This window comes from Dendrobates tinctorius, unplaced genomic scaffold (genome assembly GCF_039654945.1).
Source record: "Dendrobates tinctorius isolate UK_male_01 unplaced genomic scaffold, ASM3965494v1 ptg000023l, whole genome shotgun sequence".
NCBI classification, from domain to species: Eukaryota; Metazoa; Chordata; class Amphibia; order Anura; family Dendrobatidae; genus Dendrobates; species Dendrobates tinctorius.
Window position 1 is genome coordinate 5,678,625 of NW_027361691.1, and position 21,626 is coordinate 5,700,250.

Consider the following 21,626-nt stretch of genomic DNA (forward strand, 5'->3'; position numbering starts at 1 on the left):
CAGGCATCCTCCTATGAGCGAGGATGCCTTAAGTCAGTGTTCCCCAACTCAGGTCCTCAAGAGCCACCAACAGGTCATGTTTTCAGGATTTCTTTAGTATTTCACAGGTGATGGAATTCCTGCCTGTGCAGGTGATGCAATTATCACCTGTGCAATAGTAAGGAAATCCTGAAAACATGACCTGATGGTGGCTCTTCAGGACCGGAGTTAGGGAACACTGCCTTAAGTAGTGGAGTCCTCTTGGCAATTGGCCGTGGACACATTAGGCAGGTGCACACAGACTCAATAAGAGACAGAGAGTTCTGGCGCCACCCCCCTATGCATACAGCCAGGAAGCATGCAGAGGTCAGGCAGGAGGCAAGAGGCATACAGCATGGAGCTGGCAGAATTCAGAACACACAGCATGGCCTGGAGTAGTTGGTAAGTTGGTGTGTAAGTGGGAGGCCATGCAATGAAGCCGGCAGGGTTGTTACACTTACACTCTACAGGAGAGAGAGGACACGACTGACCATAAGAGCTTACACTCTACAGGAGAGAGAGAGGACCCCACTGACAATAAGAGCTTACACTCTACAGGAGAGAGAGAGGACTCCGCTGACCATAAGAGCTTACACTCTACATGAGAGAGAAAGGACCCCACTGACCATATGAGCTTACACTCTACATGAAAGAGAGAGGACCCCACTGACCATAAGAGCTTACACTCTACAGGAGAGAGAGAGGACCCCACTGACCATAAGAGCTTACACTCTACAGGAGAGAGAGAGGACCCCACTGACCATAAGAGCTTACACTCTACAGGAGAGAGAGGACCCCACTAACCATAAGAGCTTACACTCTACAGGAGAGAGAGAGGACCCCACTGACCATAAGAGCTTACACTCTACAGGAGAGAGAGAGAGGACCCCACTGACCATAAGAGCTTACACTCTACAGGAGAGAGAGGACCCCACTAACCATAAGAGCTTACACTCTACAGGAGAGAGAGAGGACCCCACTGACCATAAGAGCTTACTGTTAGAGTGTTAGCGACTCCTGGAGTGGACCCTCTGGGTCGCGGCACCAACCCTCCCTAGGGCAAGCTAGCCTAGTGAGGACCACCCCTATACAGGGAGTGTCAGGAGCAAGCCCCAGGGGATACGATACCACGACTGCTGGCACCAGGCGGCCGGCTCACAGGAGATACGAGACTGTGTGACTGGAGGGTGCAGGATACTAGGGAACACAGGAGAGTACACGGGAGTGCGCTGAGTACAGGGTAGTGCTAGACGGGTACATGTGGGCACATAAGGCGTGTAGCAAGTAACAGAACACAGGAATAGAGTGAATGCCAGGAGGCACGGCGGAGCAAGAAACAAGGGACAGGATACGAGAGGATGTGCCAGGAGGCACAACTGAGCATGAAGCAACAAGGGTCCAGAGCAAGTGCTAGGAGCACCACAGAATAGCAGACAGAGCAGAGGACCTGAGAACAGCGCACAGCCAGGCTGGGACACAGCTGACCCAGCCAGGAAGCACAACAATAATCAGGCACCTCCCCTAGGGGGAGGTCGTCTGATATAGCACATGACTACTACTGGTTCCGGGTCAGGACCTAGCCAGAAAGCACATGACCACTAGTGGTTCCGGGTCAGGTCCTCCAATACCATAGAGAGGACCGAGCCCTATACAGCACTGACAGGAGCGCGCAAGCGCAAACGTGGCATGGAGGAGGAGACCCGGGGACGAGAGTTGCGCGTGCGCACCCGACGGAGACCCCTGAGGGACCGCCGTACCGGAGGGAGTGACGTCGGGGCCGAAGCCCCGCCTCCTGGTGAGCGCGGCATAACAGTACCCCCTCCTTTAAGCCCCCTCTCTCTAGAACTGGAAAATAGCACCTTGACACTAGGAGCGGGATCCAGACACTTCCTAACTGCATGAGGACCAATGAGATCCAGAGTCTCAATACGAGAAAATTCGGTCTCCTGCCATACCCTGGAGAACTCCACGGACAGAGAGTCGGAGGCAGGTATCCCCGAGACAGGTCAAACCGGCAGAGGCACACAGACATGCTTGGAGGCCGAAGTGGTGGTGCAGTCATTGGAAGTCAATTCATCCTTAGGAGGCAAGCTGTCAGAGGATGGTTGCTTGGGAAGTCTCTTCTTGGCACACGATGGGCAAGCAGCCACGAAGTCTTTGACGTCCTGAGCAATAGACGGCCACCAGTAATCGTGGGATAAACGGGAGAGTGTCCTCTTGGCACCAACATGACCGGCAGCCGGAGAAGAATGTCCCCAGGATAACACACCTTTACGGTTACCTTTAGACACAAAGGTCTCCCCTGGACGCTGGGGCGTCAACTTGATGGAAGCCACGGTAATTACCTTGGGACGGTCACTTGACGGAGGTGGAGACTGACTCTCAGCCCCCCTGTTGATAATGTCACAAGTCACAGACCGGTTGCTTGAATGATGTGGAGACTGACTCTCAGCCTCCTTCTCGACAAAGTCACAAGTCACAGACGGAATGCTTGACGGATGTGGAGACTGACTCTCAGCCTCCTTCTCGACAATGTCACAAGTCACAGACGGGATGCTTGACGGATGTGGAGACTGACTCTCAGCCTCCTTCTCGACAATGTCACAAGTCACAGACGGGATGGTGGACGGCGGACCTATAACCGTCGAAGACGAGCAAGCAGGGTTCTTCGGATGAATGAACAGCAGGCAACTCTTTTGACAGGATGGTCCCCAACGGAGTATATCACCAGATTGCCAGTCCAGGGTCGGCCCATGAATACGTAACCAAGGAAGGCCAAGAAGAAGGGTATGAGGCGAAGTCGGCAATACGTAGAAGGAGATCCGCTCCCGATGACATGTGCCAATCTGCAACTCAACTTCCTCAGTGACCTGGTTAACGGTGTCCTGCAAGGGCTTATTGTCGACCGGAACTACTGACCTAGGAGACTCCAGGGATCTGACAGGGATGCGAAACTTCTTAACTGCCTCGAGACTAATAAAGTTACCCACTGCGCCAGAGTCCACAATAGCTTTCACAGTAAAAGTCTCGAAACCAAAATTCAGGGAGACAGGCACGGTCAGGGGTAGAGAGGAATCACATACACTTGGGGGGACCTCACTTAACAGTCCCAGGCGGAGAGACTTCCCCGGTCTCTTGGGACATGAGCGTAGAAAGTGGGATGCATCCCCACAATAGAAACAGAGCCCTTGTGCCTGCCTTTTCACACGACGCCGTTGAGCTATCTGGAGGCGATCCACCTGCATAGGCTCAGGTACCGGATCTGCCGCAGATAACTCGGGTAACGGATGAGAAAAACTGCGAGTGGACGAAGAGAGGCGAGAGGATCCTCTCTCTCTGGCTGACTCGCGGGTGCGCTCCTGGAAGCGCAAATCAATGCGTGTCGCGAGAGAGATAAGATCCTATAAATTGGTAGGGGTATCTCGGCCCGCCAGTTCGTCTTTGATCCGACCGGACAGACCACGCCAAAAGGCCCCTACGAGGGCATCATTATTCCAACCTAGCTCAGAGGACAAAGTGCAAAAACATATAGGGTATTGTCCAACCGATGGAGAACCTTGACGAAGATTAAAGAGGGACTCGGTGGTGGAAGCAAGGCGACCCGGCTCGTCGAACACCTTACGGAAAGTGTCCAAAAAGATGGAAAGCTGAGCGACGAGCGGGTCATTATGCTCCCAAAGGGGATTCACCCACGCAAGCGCCTTACCCTCTAAGTGAGAAACAATAAATGCTATTTTAGCACGATCGGTGGGGTAATGCTGCGGCAATAACTCAAAATGCAAACGACACTGGTTCAAGAATCTGCGACACAACACAGGGTCACCACTATACCGGGGTGGCTTGCATAGGCGCGGAAGTGAGTGTGGAAGCATGGCCTGGGCAGATTGTATGGAAAGGAGCCGATTATCTACCGACGCTATATAGTTGAGAATCTGAGCCTGGGAGTCACGTTGCTGCGCAAGTTCCTGCTGGAGACTAGCCAACTGGGCAGCATTCCCAGGCTCAGAGGACTGAAAGGCAGATAAACCGGACTCCATGGACTTGAGAAATGCCATAATCCTAATCTGGTTTTCCCGGAGGAACGTCAGCTCCTTTTGGACGGAAGCCGCAGTACCAGCGGAGTCCATGGCCTGATTATACTGTTAGCCCCGCCTCCTGGTGAGCGCGGCATAACACTTACACTCTACAGGAGAGAGAGGACCCCACTGACCATAAGAGCTTACACTCTACAGGAGAGAGAGAGGACCCCACTGACCATAAGAGCTTACACTCTACAGGAGAGAGAGAGGACCCCACTGACCATAAGAGCTTACACTCTACAGGAGAGAGAGAGGACCCCACTGGCAATAAGAGCTTACACTCTACATGAGAGAGGACCCCACTGACAATAAGAGCTTACACTCTACAAAAGAGAGTCTTTCCCAGTGACTCTGTAGATGGAAAATGACTGCCTTACAAACTGTGCTCCACTGGAACCTGCCGATCTGTAATGTCGCAGGTACTGACCACCACTGTACAAGGTCTGATAATCTGCTATATGTCATAGCTGCAGGGCATTATGGGTAAGCTCACACAGCTACATAAAAAGACATTACCCCTCGCTCTGATGCCTCAGTGTTGTGGGAAATTGTACCTGAGAACTTTTCTATTTGCGAACAGCGTATCGAATCTCAGAATGTTCAAAATTGCGTCAAACACCAAATTTCAGGAACTTCACATCAAACTTGATTCTCCGAGGATCGATCCGATCATCCCTAATTGTGAGAGAATGAGTAAAGCACAGACTCCACCTTTTCAGCTACATGCAAATGTGACATTATCTTCAATCAAATTCTATAGTACTAAATTGGGTTGATTGATAAATGAATAAGATGTCTCATATGTCTGTACATAGTGATTCAAATGTATTGTGCCAAGTACTGCTCATATAAGAGGGTGGTGATCTGCTCCTACACAAGGGCCCACCGGAGGATTCTCCTGTTCTCCGGCGGGCCAGTCCAAGCCTTTCAAGTGCTGTTTCTTTTAGCTAATTCTTTTCACTGAATAGTGAAGCGATTAGCCGATCATTGTTGATGTCAGGTGATCAATGGTGAACACAGCGCTGAGATTGGAGGAACAATGCCGGTCTGGGAGGTAAGTACTGAATTTTTTATTTTATGCTGTAACCTTTTGCCTGTCAAGACACATCTAATGTTTGTGCAGCCACCTTAAAAGTATCGTATATGATTTGTAAATAAAGTCTAGTCTAGTCAGGAGGTAGCGCCACTCTCCTCCATGGGTTGTATGGAGTATTGCAGCCTAACCCCATGCATTTGAATGGAGGCACAGTCTATGGAGCAGTGGTGCTCTGATCTTTCATTCTTTTATACAACAGGGGGTGTAAAGGGTTGGTTAAATTCTTGGGTGGTATGGTGAACCGGTACAAGGGACACAAGAGGCAGTTGCACAGCGAGGGAAGGACAAGGGGGTGCTATTAAGTGATCAGTGCCTGCAAGCAGCGCCTTATTGCTTGCCTGGTGCTTCTTATGCACAGGAGGTGAGATGAGTGTTTCATCGGCTGCTGTGCTCTGCATTGACAGTGACAGAATTGAAAAAGTTAGGTTTAATGAGGGGGAACCTGTATCATCTCAGTCGCTGCCTATGCAGAGCGCAGCAGCCAATGACAAACTCATCTCTGCCGCTGTGCTCTGCCTAAGCAGCAATGGAGTTTACCGAAGCATTAGCATAAAATGAGTTTAGACAATATTGAACCAAGTGCACATGGGTCCGATACGGTTTTCAATAATTTCTATGAGCTGCTTTTATCATTTTTACAATTTTTCTAACCTACCTAGGGATAGTGATTAATTTAGGGTTAGACTTATTATTGGGGTTAGACTTAGGGCTAGGGTTACGGCTAGGTTTTGTCTTATTATTGTTAGAGATTGGCTTAGGACTAGGGTTCAGCTTAGGGTTAGTCTTAGGGATAGAGATTGTGTTAAAGAATAGGTAAAGGCTAGGGTTATGTTAAGAGTTAGGGTTAGGGCTAGTGATACTCTTTGGGATTGTGTTAGGACTAGGGTTCAGCTTAGGGTTATTCTTAGGACTAGAAATTGGGTTATGGAATAGGTAAAGACTAGGCTTCGGTTTAGAGCTAGGGTTAGGGCTAGTGTTACTATTTGGGATTGTGTTAGGAGTAGGGTTCAGCTTATGTTTAGAGCTAGGGTTAGGGCTATTGATAGTCTTTGGGATTGGCTTAGGCCTAGGGTTCAGCTTAGGGTTAGTCTTAGGGCTAGAGATTGCGTTAAAGAATAGGTAAAGGCTATGGTTTGGTTTAGAGCTAGGGTTAGGGCTAGTGTTACTCTTTGGGATTTTGTTAGGATTTGTGTTATGAACAGGTCACCGAGGAGGATGGCAGGAACAGGCTAGGCCACCAGATAACCAGAAAGGTTGGTAACTTAGTGGTTTGCAGACCCCTAATCCTAACAACACAACTAGCAGTAGCCGTGGGACGTACTTATGATGCCCTAGACGCCTTGGCACAGCCGGAGAACTAACTAAGCCTAAAGCAAGAAAGGTGAAATATAAACTGCCCCGGAGTAGAACCCCAAAGAAATAGACAGCCCCCAAACATATATTGTCGGTGAGACAAGATAAGTAACAAACACAAACAGAAAATAGACTGAGCAAATAATGAAACTGTCTAGATAGGATAGGAAAGGAAAGACACTGTCTGCAATCACGCAAAAACCCTAAAAAAATCCAACACGTCTGATGTACAAAAAACACTGAGGTCTCACTACCTCTCCCCCACTATATCAACATTCTGGTGTGAACTGGCAGCAAAGCAAAAGAGACTAACATAACAGGGAACTGAACAAACTGACACAAGCTGTAACATATGGAGCTGGGTCCAGCACAGCCCCAGCAGGGAGCACGCTGAACCCTCACAGCAAAGCAGAAAGAGGCAAAACCAGATCAGATGCAAGGATTAGCACATGAACAACTTAACTTAAAAATGCAGGATCGGGCTGGAGACAGCAGACCTCAGAATGCACAGGAAGGAACTAATCACCAGCAACAGCTGAGGGAAGCCTGCTCACTTATATCCTCCCAATCAGTAACCCCTGATTTCCAATAGTCATCATCAGGAGGCAGACTTCTATCAACCCGGCCAGCTCCACTGCCTGCAATAACCACCAGAGCGAGCCCCGACTCAGAAGTCTGATCAAGAGAATTCACAACAAATTTGGGTTCAGCTTAGGGTTAATCTTAGAACTAGAGATTGGGTTGAGGAAAAAGTAAAGACTAGGGTTAGGTATAGAGCTAGGGTTAGGGCTAGTGTTACTCTTTGAGACTGTGTTAGGGCTAGGATTAGGGTTGAACTTAAGTAGAGGTCTTGGGGAATAAAACTGTCAGTGAAAAATCCAAAAATGTAAGAAATAAAAAAAATAAATAAATAAAAAATGGGAGATGAGGGGTTCAGTACTGGACTGGTGTAAGGAAATTCGGAAGCGGTAAAGTTTCACAGGTGAAGGTGCACAAACATGGGCCTTGGCCTGGGCGCTGGTAACCCACACACAGGCTCGGACTGGCCCAACGAGGTACCGTTGGATCCCTGGGTGGGCCCCGCCCCCCGCCCCCGAATGTCACTGTCACTCACTGGTCGCTCGTACCCAGGGCGGGGTGGGATTCAGCGGGTTCTCCCCGGTTTGGTGGAACCGGTTGTTAAAAAAGCAGCCAGTTCCCCGAACCGGGGAGATTCACAGCCGCGATCCGGTACTTTGATGTTCCTGCAGTGCAGCCGGCAAGGAGCAGGAGCAGAGGAGGACTCTTGCTCTGCTTCCTAGTCCCGCCCGCCGCGCCGGATACCGCGCATTGATACGTCGGGTCGTTCTCTGTTCTGTCTCTGACTACTGGACAGAGCACAGCACACCCCGGAGGCCCCCGCCCCGCGCACTGATTCCTGCGCGCAGTGCGGCATTGGCGGGTAACTGGAGCTCGCTGGAGGAGTCACAGCCACTGCCCAGACTTGTCAAGTCAATGTGAGCTGAGCCCAGGCAGCGTGACGGACCGGTGATTTGCGCACACCCGGAGGCCGGAGGAGCAGGACGGGCGGTGCGGGGCCTGGCCATCCAGGAGGCCTCAACCGCGGCCGCGGGATTACAGTGACAGTCTTCTTCTTCTTCAGAGTCAGACGCGTCGCAGCCTGTCGCCTGTGTATCTGGTACACAGGCCAACGCCGGGTCAGTGAGTTACTGTCTGTATGTGCTGCGTATTGGGGACCTGTGCTGCCTACTAGGGACCTGTGCCTGCCTATTAGGGACCTGTGCTGCCTATTAGGGACCTGTGCTGCCTACTAGGGACCTGTGCCTGCCTATTGGGGACCTGTGCTGCCTATTGGGGACCTGTGATGCCTATAGGGACCTGTGCTGCCTATAGGGACCTGTGCTGTCTGTTGGGGACCTGTGCTGCCTAATGGGGCCCTGTACTGCCTATTGGGGACCTGTGCTGCCTATAGGGACCTGTGCTGTCTATTGGGGACCTGTGCTGCCTATTGGGGACCAATGCTGCCTATAGGGAACAATGCTGCCTATTGGGGACCTGTGCTGCCTATTGGGACCTGTGCTGCCTATTGGGGACCTGTGCTGCCTATTGGGTACAATGCTACCTATTGGGGACCTGTGCTGCCTATTGGGACCTGTGCTGCCTATTGGGGACCTGTGCTCCCTATTTGGGACCAATGCTGCCTATTGGGGAACAATGCTGCCTATTGGGGACCTGTGCTGCCTATTGGGGACCTGTGCTGCCTATTCGGGACCTTTGCTCCCTATTTGGGACCAATGCTGCCTATTGGGGACCTGTGCTGCCTATTGGGGACCTGTGCTGCCTATTGGGGATGTGTGCTACCTATTGGGGACCTGTGCTGCCTTTTGGGGACCTGTGCTGCCTATTGGGGAGTTGTGCTGCCTATTGGGAACCTGTGCTGCCTATAGGGACCAATGCTGCCTATTGGGGACCTATGCTGCCTATTGGGGACGTGTGCTACCTATTGGGGACCTGTGCTGCCTTTTGGGGACCTGTGCTGCCTATTGGGGAGTTGTGCTGCCTATTGGGAACCTGTGCTGCCTATAGGGACCAATGCTGCCTATTGGGGACCTGTGCTGCCTATTGGGGCAACTAATCGCACGGGTACCGGGAGGCTTTCGCCGCTAAGACCGGCAGGCAGCAACGCTGCCTGGCTGGTCCGGGCGAATTTTAGCCCCCCCTGCAGATACGAACGCTTTGATTGGCTGGGCTGTGTAGCATCTACCATGGAACTCTTGTTGGGACAAAGTGATCACTATACCCCCCTACGTCAATCCTTGGGGGTGTAGATTCCAAAATGGGGTCACTTTTTAACTTCAAAGTAACACAGGTCAGATTTGCAAAAAATGGCCTGGGCATTAAGGTGAAAACAGGCCTGCGGCCCTAAAGGATTAAATGAATCGTAGTGCGGAAAGATCTGCAGCATATGAACAACGGTGCAGCTTTTAGTAGAATTAGGATGCTGAAATGATGCAGATTTGGCGTGGGATATACGGCAAAAGAACCCATGGTGTAATTCTGCGGTCTCAAAGCCTAAATGTTGAGTTGTACATTACTGTAGGTGGGCCCCTAAAATTAATTCCCTTGGTGGGCCCTAGACACCCCAGTCCGACCCTGTCCACACAACCCCATTGTCATGAGGTCTTCTATCTCGTATGTCCATCCCTATTGGTGGAGATCAATGTGGCATTTAAAGGGGTTGTGTGATGAAAGATAACGACTTTCAGATTGCCGGTGTGTTATGGTGACACATGGCAGACATTCAGGTGAGTGCCCACCCTGTAACACATAGACAGCTTGAGTCCTTTCTATCTAATAGATTAGGGTCCTAAGCAGTGGACGTCACTTAAGACCTCCATGCACTCTACTAGAGCGTATGACGGGTTATCAGTAAGCCCTTTGCCTTGAAGAATTATAACAGCAAGTAATCATACAACTCCCATAATCTCATCGTTAAGTACTGTGACAACCGTGATTCCTAAGCTTCCCTTCCGAAACTACTGCGCGCCATTCAGTCGGATATTTTGCCAATGGCTTGGATTATGGCCCGCCGGGGACGGCTTCATGCTACGTTTTGTGTATGATTACAGGATAACTGCTCCTGTGCGGCTGTAGTAAAATATATCACATTTCAATAATGAAGGGTTTTCTATCTGCAAATTTGCCGATCTCCTGCGCGGCGCATCCTCGCTGAAGAGCTGCCTAACACTTCATCGCTTTATAAATGAGCGGAGTTGGCAGCGTTCGCTCTCACTGCCATCTGTCTGATCGTCTAAGGTTCAGGGGCTCTGATGCTCATTACCAGAGGGAGTTTTACCACAATCAGATGTCCTGACAACATTGTGCCGGGAATGATCTTAGTTTGCTGCATAATGTCTCCCCCGAGGCCTCGTCTCAGTGCAGCAGAGAGCACAGAACAATGTTTCCCATTTGCCCCCTTGTCTTTTATGTAATTTTTGAAGTGATTCCCTGCGTAGTCCGGAAAGCTTGCAATTTGTTACCATCTTTTCAGTTAGCCATTAAAAGGTATCAACCACTGAGGACTCTCAATTCTAAATATTCCTCCCTTTTTCCCGGTCCTATTTTTGTAGTGCCTCTCCTTTTATTGTTGTCCTTAGATATTTCCTTTTTCTGGTGTGTTCCCCCTTTTCCCAATGTTTTATTTTTGCAGCGCCTCTCTTTTTCCCATTGTCTTGTGTATAACCGTTTCCCCTTCTCCCACTGTTTTTGAGGCAGTGTCTCTCTTTTTTCCATTGTGGTTCCCTTCTTTTTCCCATTTTCCGTAGTTTCCCTTTTTCTCCCGTGTTTTTTTGCAGTGCCTCTCTCTTTTCCCCATTGACCTGCATGTACCCCATCTCCCCTTTTCTGAAGTTTCCCTTTTTTCCCAGAGTTATTTTGCAGTGCCTCTCCTTTTCCTGTTGTCCTAGTTATACCCCATTTACCCTTTTCTGCACCGTTTCTCATTTTTCCGGTGTTTTTTTTTTTGCAGTGCCTCTTTTTTTCCCGTTGTTCTGTGTTTTCTCCTATTCTGAAATGTTTCCCCTTCTCCCAGTGTTCTTTTTTAGCAGTGCCTCTCTTTTTCCCATTGTCTTGTGTATCTCCCCTTCTGCAGTGTTCCCACATTTCTCCTCTAGTCCATTGTGCTTTTTTACCCCTTGTTCAATATTTCATTTTCTGCACTACTAACACCTGTCTACCATCTTTTGTTTTGCAATGTTGCCCCTTTTTATGTTTTGTCTCACGCTTTGCCCTTTTTTACATGTTTCAACTTTCATCCCATGTCAACAAGTGGTTCCCCTTGTCCCCCCTTGTATATTTTTTTTCTACAATGTTACCCCTTTTCTCTCTTGCTTAGGGTTTTGTCTTCTGCGATGTTCCCACTTCTCCTCTTATTTAATGTCTTGTCATCTGTATGAGCTGACGCTGCCAAGTGTAAGCTTTTATAGTGCCCCATACATGTTCCTACCTTCTGTTGTGTCTGTTCATCTGAACACAGACTGTATTTTCATGTATTGGAATTGCCTACAATGTCGCTTATGGCTTCCTGATGCCACTGAAGACCCAAAGATTTTAAAAGTAGCCGACGTGCAGGAAGTGATTCAGTGTGTGGCTAGGGTCGCATGACGCGCCAGGGGATCTGTGCTCTTGGGTTTGCAGGCGCTAGTGATCCCAGCAAAAATCTACCAGCGCATTGCTTCTGGCACAGCTAGGAGAGCACATGTGTAGATAAGCGGTTTGGACAGCATGCTCAACCCAGAGTTACCAGGTACAATCAGGGGACACAGCGGCCCTGCAGCACGACAGACCAGGAGAGCTAAAGAGATTAAATAGGAAATGTTGTGAGCAAGTGAAGAAAACAAATGCAGAACTATCAGTCTGTAAGAATGTTCTTACAATTTTTCCCACATTATTTAATCTATTGCAAAGTTCCCTTTTGTCTACTCTGGTTTCCTTTGCAATCCATCCCCTTTTCCCACCTTCTTTTCTGCTCATCACATCGCCTTACATGTTTTCTTCTGCAATCCTTTTTCCTATGCGGGGGTCATCTAAAACAAGCCAGTGCATCACAAAGGAGCAGTGTATTGTACAGCAGATAATTATTGATGCAAACAAGTGTGTTTGTAGGTATAGAAGTGTCTGTGCATTTAAAGATTTCTATCTTTTTTCCTATTTATCCAGCCTTAGGCTACAAGTCTGCAGTCACTCCACGTGACTGTAGACTTGTGAATACTCACATCGCGTACACTGAGTGTGAAGATTCTTCCGTGCCAGCGCTAAGAGCGTGAACACTTGTACGTAATTTGCATGCATGCGGTGAACATGTCGACGATATGGGCGCAGCTTCACTTCATGCAAGTGAATTAAGCAAGGCCAGACAAGGTCTAATCAGAATGTGGTCAGAAGTGTGCACATTGCATACTTGGAGGTCACATGACCGACCGATCCCGGCGCCCGACACCGGAGAATCCTCAAAGTGAGCGAAATGTGAGTATTCACAAGTCTGCAGTCACATACAGAGTGACTGCAGACTTGTAGCCCACGACCCCTTTGCATTCTGTTTCCTGGCAGCCACCACTAGGTGGAGCTCACTGCATACTGATTTATACTTCTCCCTCTTAAAGGGAAACTGTCAGTTGATTCATGCTGCCCAAACATCTTCATGAATTAAGTGACTGGTTCCCTTTAACCCCGCCTTCCCTGGAGACAACTTATGGTAAGCAAATGTCATCATTTTGCACCAAGGGAAGATCCTGGAGCAAACGTTGGTAGATCTGCCGCTGCAAATATGCATGTAAGAGGTTTGGGTGGTTAAAAAAAGCAGTTTTGTTAAAAATAGTAATGATCATTTTTTTGTTGGAGGGCATCACCGACGGCATTTTCCCAACTAATTAGCTGATAGCAGAGAGCAACAGCTTGCACACAACTGCACAGCGCTGGGATAATGTTTCATGGGTTAATTTCATTTTTATTTGATAGCAAAAACACAAACATCAATAATGGTTTTCTGGGTCTGGAGAAAGCACTGTCGCTGGAGGCTTTATTGCCTTTGGCCTTTTGAATACATATCTTTCCTTCCAGCCTGCGAGCAATTGCCGCGAGCTTTCAGAAGATTGCTATGTTTAAAGAAATAAAATGTGCTTAGACATTTCCATAATTTCTGTCCTATTTGTGAATGTTTAATTTCCATTACTTCTAGGACAATGGTAGCAAGGTCATCTGAAGGTCAAAGCTACCCTCCAAGAAGGAGACACAGATATTTGTAAGATCCTGCAGAGCAGCTTCTCTCCTAGAAATAATGTGCACACTATTAGCTCACTGACCTTTGCAAACATTTGCAGAATGATATCACGTCTGGAAAAGGCAGGAACATTTGTGATAGGCACGATAGTTAAAAGTCCTTTGAGGTTCCTGCAGGGTCATTTCTCGTCTGTTCTAATTATTTTCTGAAATTTTAGTGAAATCTACATTTTTCTCTGAATTTCTACATATTTTTTCATTATTATTATTATTTTTTTACAGCTAATCACAAAGTGTCCTGCTGCAATCAGCTGGAGCAAAAAGCAGCAAGTGTTCGATTCCGCCACAGCACAACCGCAGGAGAAATAAGGTATTACACAGTTCTCATTAATTAGATATGCTTGGTGCTCCAAAGAGAGACCCACTCTGTAGCTATTCTCTACTGACATCAAAATGGGGGAACCAAAACCAGACAACCTCATGTTCAATTCCACCACAGCACAACCGCAGGAGAAATAAGGTAGTGCACAGCTCTCATTATTAGACATGCTGGGTCCTCCAAACAAAGAAAGACAAACTTTTCAGCTATTCACAACTGATATCAAAATGGGGGAAACAAAATCAGACAACCCCTGTTTCCCCATACAAAGAAAAAAAACCCATTACTTTCTGAAAGGTAAATTTCCAATTTCTCAAATTCAAAACTTTCCTATTCATATGGCATAACCAATGTCTGACAGAGTGATACATTTGTTTTTAGACCTAGTCATCTTGTGCCATTCAGCTTGAGATATCATAAGCCAAGAAGAAGGGAAAGGAAGGGAATATCTATAGGAAGATCTGATCCCCAAAGCTTCATATACTCAGAACAATATTTATATAGATAGGTAATATCCATCATGTCTGAGGAAGACCCCATTCCAAGGTTGAAACGTGTCACGATCCATTTTTGGATCTGTGTCAGACCTGGATTCTCACATTAAAACTTTTTTCCTTTCAGGCCATTGGGGGTCCCCCCTGTGGCCGCTGGTGTAATTACATGGCTGGTCAGTTTGCTGATGCAGGTTGTGACCACTCCCTCACTCCTTTAAAAGGTCACCTGGTGCATCAGCTGACTGTTGGTTATACAGGTCCTTTTGGAAACCAACCGTGCTGAAGAAAGGAGCTTTCTGGTGCAGTGGTGCTTCAGCTGAATGCCGTGATCTGGTGTTGTTTGTCTTACCTTGTCTGTTATATTTTCCCTTGGTGTTGTACCAGTGCAGCGGTGGGACCAGTGTCCTCACTTGCCAATTCCCTACTGAGGCATAGGTGCAGGGCAAGTGAGGGCTAAGGTATCCTGTTCGGCGACGGTCTGGAAGAAGCCCGTATAGGGAGGTCAGGTTAGTCCAGGGCACAGCCTCAGGAGAGTGCAGGAGGTGTCCATTTCCCCGTTCCCTATCGCAGGGCCCACCGTTGTAATTGTGTCCCCGGTGTTCTCTTGTTTTTTCCGTGTTTAGTGACCGACCGATTGCTGGGACGTGTCGCACAGGGCGAGTCACTTCGTGAAAACATGATCTGATATTTATGAACAAAGAAAATAAATGGCCTCATACTGGAGAGTCTCCATTGGCGTGTCTTTACCGAGGACAAGCCTAGAAAACTAAAAAGTTTCTCAAATATATTCTCCCTCTGAATCCATAGCTTCCAAAGTACCGTAAATGTGGGTTCACCTATGCAGGGGCATAATTATAGTGGTTGCATGGATTACAGTTGCATATGAACACTGAATCCTAGGAGGACTCAAAATATCCCTTGGACCCATATGAAAGGAGATGTTTCTTTGTTGCCCACAAACTTTAAAATGCTCCAAGTACGATTAGCTGGCTACCGGCTTGTAGCTTTAGGGTATGCAGACATAGAATTTGTACCCGGCCCATGGTGAAGGAGGCATCTCTTCCACTCATTGAGACATTATAGTACAAAGAGGCATGTGACAGATTTAGCTTTGCGGCCAAAATGTTTAGCTGCCTAGTTGTCCTGTTCTGACCATTCAGTGTTACCAGTTATAGATGGTGGTCATGGTGGGACTGGAAGACTGCAAAATGTTTCTGGTCATTGAGGAGTTAAAGTAGAAAATCCAAAACAAACAAAGTTGAGAGCTTGTAGTTTCTGCTGTTTGGAGAAGCTGTCCAGTGTGGACATGAAGGCCATTCATCACCAACAGTCTGGCAGCATGCCCATGTGAGGAGAATGCCAAGGTTCTGTTTGTTTCATAACCCCATTAATTAGTATGTGGTGATAAATCACAGGCTGCCATGTCACAAACTACAGGCTGAAGTCCTCCCAGGAAGATAAAGACTCAGCACATCAACTGTGACTGTAAAGGATGTAGTACCTGTGCACAAGAATACAACTACTACAATACTGCCCCTATGTACAGGGATATAACTACTATAATACTGCTCCTATATACAAGAATATAACTACTATAATACTGCCCCTATGTACAAGAATATAACTACTATACTACTGCACCTATGTACAAGAATATAACTACTATAATACTGCTCCTATGTACAAGAATATAACTACTATAATACTGCCCCTATGTACAAGAATATAACTACTATAATACTGCCCCCTATGTACAAGAATATAACTACTATAATACTGCCCCTATGCACAAGAATATAACTACTATAATACTGCCCCTATGTACAAGAATGTAAATACTATAATACTGCCCCCTATGTACAAGAATATAACTACTATAATACTGCCTCTATGTACAAGAATATAACCACTATAATACTGCCCCTATGTACAAGAATATAACTACTATAATACTGCCCCTATGTACAAGAATATAACTACTATAATACTGCTCCCTATGCACAAGAATATAACTACTATAATACTGCCACTATGTACAAGAATATAACAACTATAATACTGCCACTATGTACAAGAATATAACTACTATAATACTGCCACTATGTACAAGAATATAACTACTATAATACTGCCACTATGTACAACAATATAACTACTATAATACTGCTATTATGTACAAGAATATAACTACTATAATACTGCTACTATGTACAAGAATATAACTACTATAATACTGCTCCTATGTACAAGAATACAACTACTACAATACTGCCCCTATGTACAGGGATATAAATACTATAATACTGCTCCCTACATACAAGAATATAACTACTATAATACTGCTACTATGTACAAGAATATAACTACTAATAATACTGCTCCTATGTACAAGAATATAACTACTACAATACTGCCCCTATGTACAAGAATATAACTACTATAATACTGCCCCTATGTACAGGGATATAACTACTATAATACTGCTCTCTACGAACAAGAATATAACTACTATAATACTGCCACTATGTACAAGAATATAACTACTATAATATTGCTCCTATATACAAGAATATAACTACTACAATACTGCCCCTATGTACAAGAATATAACTACTATAATACTGCCACTATGTACAAGAATATAACTACTATAATACTGCCCCTATGTACAGGGATATAACTACTATAATACTGCTCCCTACGAACAAGAATATAACTACTATAATACTGCCACTATGTACAAGAATATAACTACTATAATATTGCTCCTATATACAAGAATATAACTACTACAATACTGCCCCTATGTACAAGAATATAACTACTATAATACTGCCACTATGTACAAGAATATAACTACTACAATACTGCCCCTATGTACAAGAATATAACTACTATAATACTGCCCCCTATGTACAAGAATATAACGACTATAATACTGCCCCTATGTACAAGAATATAACTACTATAATACTGCCACTATGTACAAGAATATAACTACTATAATATTGCTCCTATATACAAGAATATAACTACTATAATACTGCCCCTATGTACAAGAATATAACTACTATAATACTGCCCCTATGTACGAGAATATAACTACTATAATACTGCTCCCTATGCACAAGAATATAACTACTATAATACTGCCACTATGTACAAGAATATAACTACTATAATACTGCCACTATGTACAAGAATATAACTACTACAATACTGCCCCTATGTACAAGAATATAACTACTATAATACTGCCCCCTATGTACAAGAATATAACGACTATAATACTGCCCCTATGTACAAGAATATAACTACTATAATATTGCTCCTATATACAAGAATATAACTACTATAATACTGCTCCTATGTACAAGAATATAACTACTATAATACTGCCCCTATGTACGAGAATATAACTACTATAATACTGCTCTCTATGCACAAGAATATAACTACTATAATACTGCCACTATGTACAAGAATATAACTACTATAATACTGCCACTATGTACAAGAATATAACTACTATAATACTGCCCCTATGTACAAGAATATAACTACTATAATACTGCCCCTATGTACAAGAATGTAAATACTATAATACTGCCCCCTATGTACAAGAATATAACTACTATAATACTGCCTCTATGTACAAGAATATAACCACTATAATACTGCCCCTATGTACAAGAATATAACTACTATAATACTGCCCCTATGTACAAGAATATAACTACTATAATACTGCTCCCTATGCACAAGAATATAACTACTATAATACTGCCCCTATGTACAAGAATATAACTACTATAATACTGCCCCTATGTACAAGAATATAACTACTATAATACTGCCACTATGTACAAGAATATAACTACTATAATACTGCCACTATGTATGTACAACAATATAACTACTATAATACTGCTATTATGTACAAGAATATAACTACTATAATACTGCTACTATGTACAAGAATATAACTACTATAATACTGCTCCTATGTACAAGAATACAACTACTACAATACTGCCCCTATGTACAGGGATATAAATACTATAATACTGCTCCCTACATACAAGAATATAACTACTATAATACTGCTACTATGTACAAGAATATAACTACTATAATACTGCTCCTATGTACAAGAATATAACTACTACAATATTGCCCCTATGTACAAGAATATAACTACTATAATACTGCCCCTATGTACAGGGATATAACTACTATAATACTGCTCTCTACGAACAAGAATATAACTACTATAATACTGCCACTATGTACAAGAATATAACTACTATAATATTGCTCCTATATACTAGAATATAACTACTACAATACTGCCCCTATGTACAAGAATATAACTACTATAATACTGCCACTATGTACAAGAATATAACTACTATAATACTGCCCCTATGTACAGGGATATAACTACTATAATACTGCTCCCTACGAACAAGAATATAACTACTATAATACTGCCACTATGTACAAGAATATAACTACTATAATATTGCTCCTATATACAAGAATATAACTACTACAATACTGCCCCTATGTACAAGAATATAACTACTATAATACTGCCACTATGTACAAGAATATAACTACTACAATACTGCCCCTATGTACAAGAATATAACTACTATAATACTGCCCCCTATGTACAAGAATATAACGACTATAATACTGCCCCTATGTACAAGAATATAACTACTATAATACTGCCACTATGTACAAGAATATAACTACTATAATATTGCTCCTATATACAAGAATATAACTACTATAATACTGCCCCTATGTACAAGAATATAACTACTATAATACTGCCCCTATGTACGAGAATATAACTACTATAATACTGCTCCCTATGCACAAGAATATAACTACTATAATACTGCCACTATGTACAAGAATATAACTACTATAATACTGCCACTATGTACAAGAATATAACTACTACAATACTGCCCCTATGTACAAGAATATAACTACTATAATACTGCCCCCTATGTACAAGAATATAACGACTATAATACTGCCCCTATGTACAAGAATATAACTACTATAATATTGCTCCTATATACAAGAATATAACTACTATAATACTGCTCCTATGTACAAGAATATAACTACTATAATACTGCCCCTATGTACGAGAATATAACTACTATAATACTGCTCTCTATGCACAAGAATATAACTACTATAATACTGCCACTATGTACAAGAATATAACTACTATAATACTGCCACTATGTACAAGAATATAACTACTATAATACTGCCCCTATGTACAAGAATATAACTACTATAATACTGCCCCTATGTACAAGAATGTAAATACTATAATACTGCCCCCTATGTACAAGAATATAACTACTATAATACTGCCTCTATGTACAAGAATATAACCACTATAATACTGCCCCTATGTACAAGAATATAACTACTATAATACTGCCCCTATGTACAAGAATATAACTACTATAATACTGCTCCCTATGCACAAGAATATAACTACTATAATACTGCCACTATGTACAAGAATATAACAACTATAATACTGCCACTATGTACAAGAATATAACTACTATAATACTGCCACTATGTACAAGAATATAACTACTATAATACTGCCACTATGTATGTACAACAATATAACTACTATAATACTGCTATTATGTACAAGAATATAACTACTATAATACTGCTACTATGTACAAGAATATAACTACTATAATACTGCTCCTATGTACAAGAATACAACTACTACAATACTGCCCCTATGTACAGGGATATAAATACTATAATACTGCTCCCTACATACAAGAATATAACTACTATAATACTGCTACTATGTACAAGAATATAACTACTATAATACTGCTCCTATGTACAAGAATATAACTACTACAATACTGCCCCTATGTACAAGAATATAACTACTATAATACTGCCCCTATGTACAGGGATATAACTACTATAATACTGCTCTCTACGAACAAGAATATAACTACTATAATACTGCCACTATGTACAAGAATATAACTACTATAATATTGCTCCTATATACTAGAATATAACTACTACAATACTGCCCCTATGTACAAGAATATAACTACTATAATACTGCCACTATGTACAAGAATATAACTACTATAATACTGCCCCTATGTACAGGGATATAACTACTATAATACTGCTCCCTACGAACAAGAATATAACTACTATAATACTGCCACTATGTACAAGAATATAACTACTATAATATTGCTCCTATATACAAGAATATAACTACTACAATACTGCCCCTATGTACAAGAATATAACTACTATAATACTGCCACTATGTACAAGAATATAACTACTACAATACTGCCCCTATGTACAAGAATATAACTACTATAATACTGCCCCCTATGTACAAGAATATAACGACTATAATACTGCCCCTATGTACAAGAATATAACTACTATAATACTGCCACTATGTACAAAAATATAACTACTATAATATTGCTCCTATATACAAGAATATAACTACTATAATACTGCCCCTATGTACAAGAATATAACTACTATAATACTGCCCCTATGTACGAGAATATAACTACTATAATACTGCTCCCTATGCACAAGAATATAACTACTATAATACTGCCACTATGTACAAGAATATAACTACTATAATACCGCCACTATGTACAAGAATATAACTACTACAATACTGCCCCTATGTACAAGAATATAACTACTATAATACTGCCCCCTATGTACAAGAATATAACGACTATAATACTGCCCCTATGTACAAGAATATAACTACTATAATATTGCTCCTATATACAAGAATATAACTACTATAATACTGCTCCTATGTACAAGAATATAACTACTATAATACTGCCCCTATGTACGAGAATATAACTACTATAATACTGCTCTCTATGCACAAGAATATAACTACTATAATACTGCCACTATGTACAAGAATATAACTACTATAATACTGCCACTATGTACAAGAATATAACTACTATAATACTGCCCCTATGTACAAGAATATAACTACTATAATACTGCCCCTATGTACAAGAATGTAAATACTATAATACTGCCCCCTATGTACAAGAATATAACTACTATAATACTGCCTCTATGTACAAGAATATAACCACTATAATACTGCCCCTATGTACAAGAATATAACTACTATAATACTGCCCCTATGTACAAGAATATAACTACTATAATACTGCTCCCTATGCACAAGAATATAACTACTATAATACTGCCCCTATGTACGAGAATATAACTACTATAATACTGCTCCCTATGCACAAGAATATAACTACTATAATACTGCCACTATGTACAAGAATATAACTACTATAATACTGCCACTATGTACA

At 43.4% G+C, this 21,626-nt stretch overlaps 2 protein-coding genes across 11 annotated transcripts in view; both read right to left on the reverse strand.

The window, feature by feature from the left end:
* Positions 1-21,626, reverse strand: part of DLG2 (discs large MAGUK scaffold protein 2) — a 1,750,933-nt gene that overhangs the window by 242,561 nt on the left and 1,486,746 nt on the right. The gene's annotated exons all lie outside the window — the stretch shown is intronic.
* LOC141084487 (uncharacterized) overlaps positions 939-21,626 on the reverse strand; it is a 47,676-nt gene continuing 26,988 nt past the window's right edge. Inside the window, exon 2 of the mRNA XM_073569194.1 lies at positions 939-21,335. Coding sequence (XP_073425295.1) covers positions 2,025-3,263 — 1,239 coding nt within the window. The 5' untranslated portion in view covers positions 3,264-21,335 and the 3' untranslated portion in view covers positions 939-2,024. The remainder of the gene's footprint in view (positions 21,336-21,626) is intronic.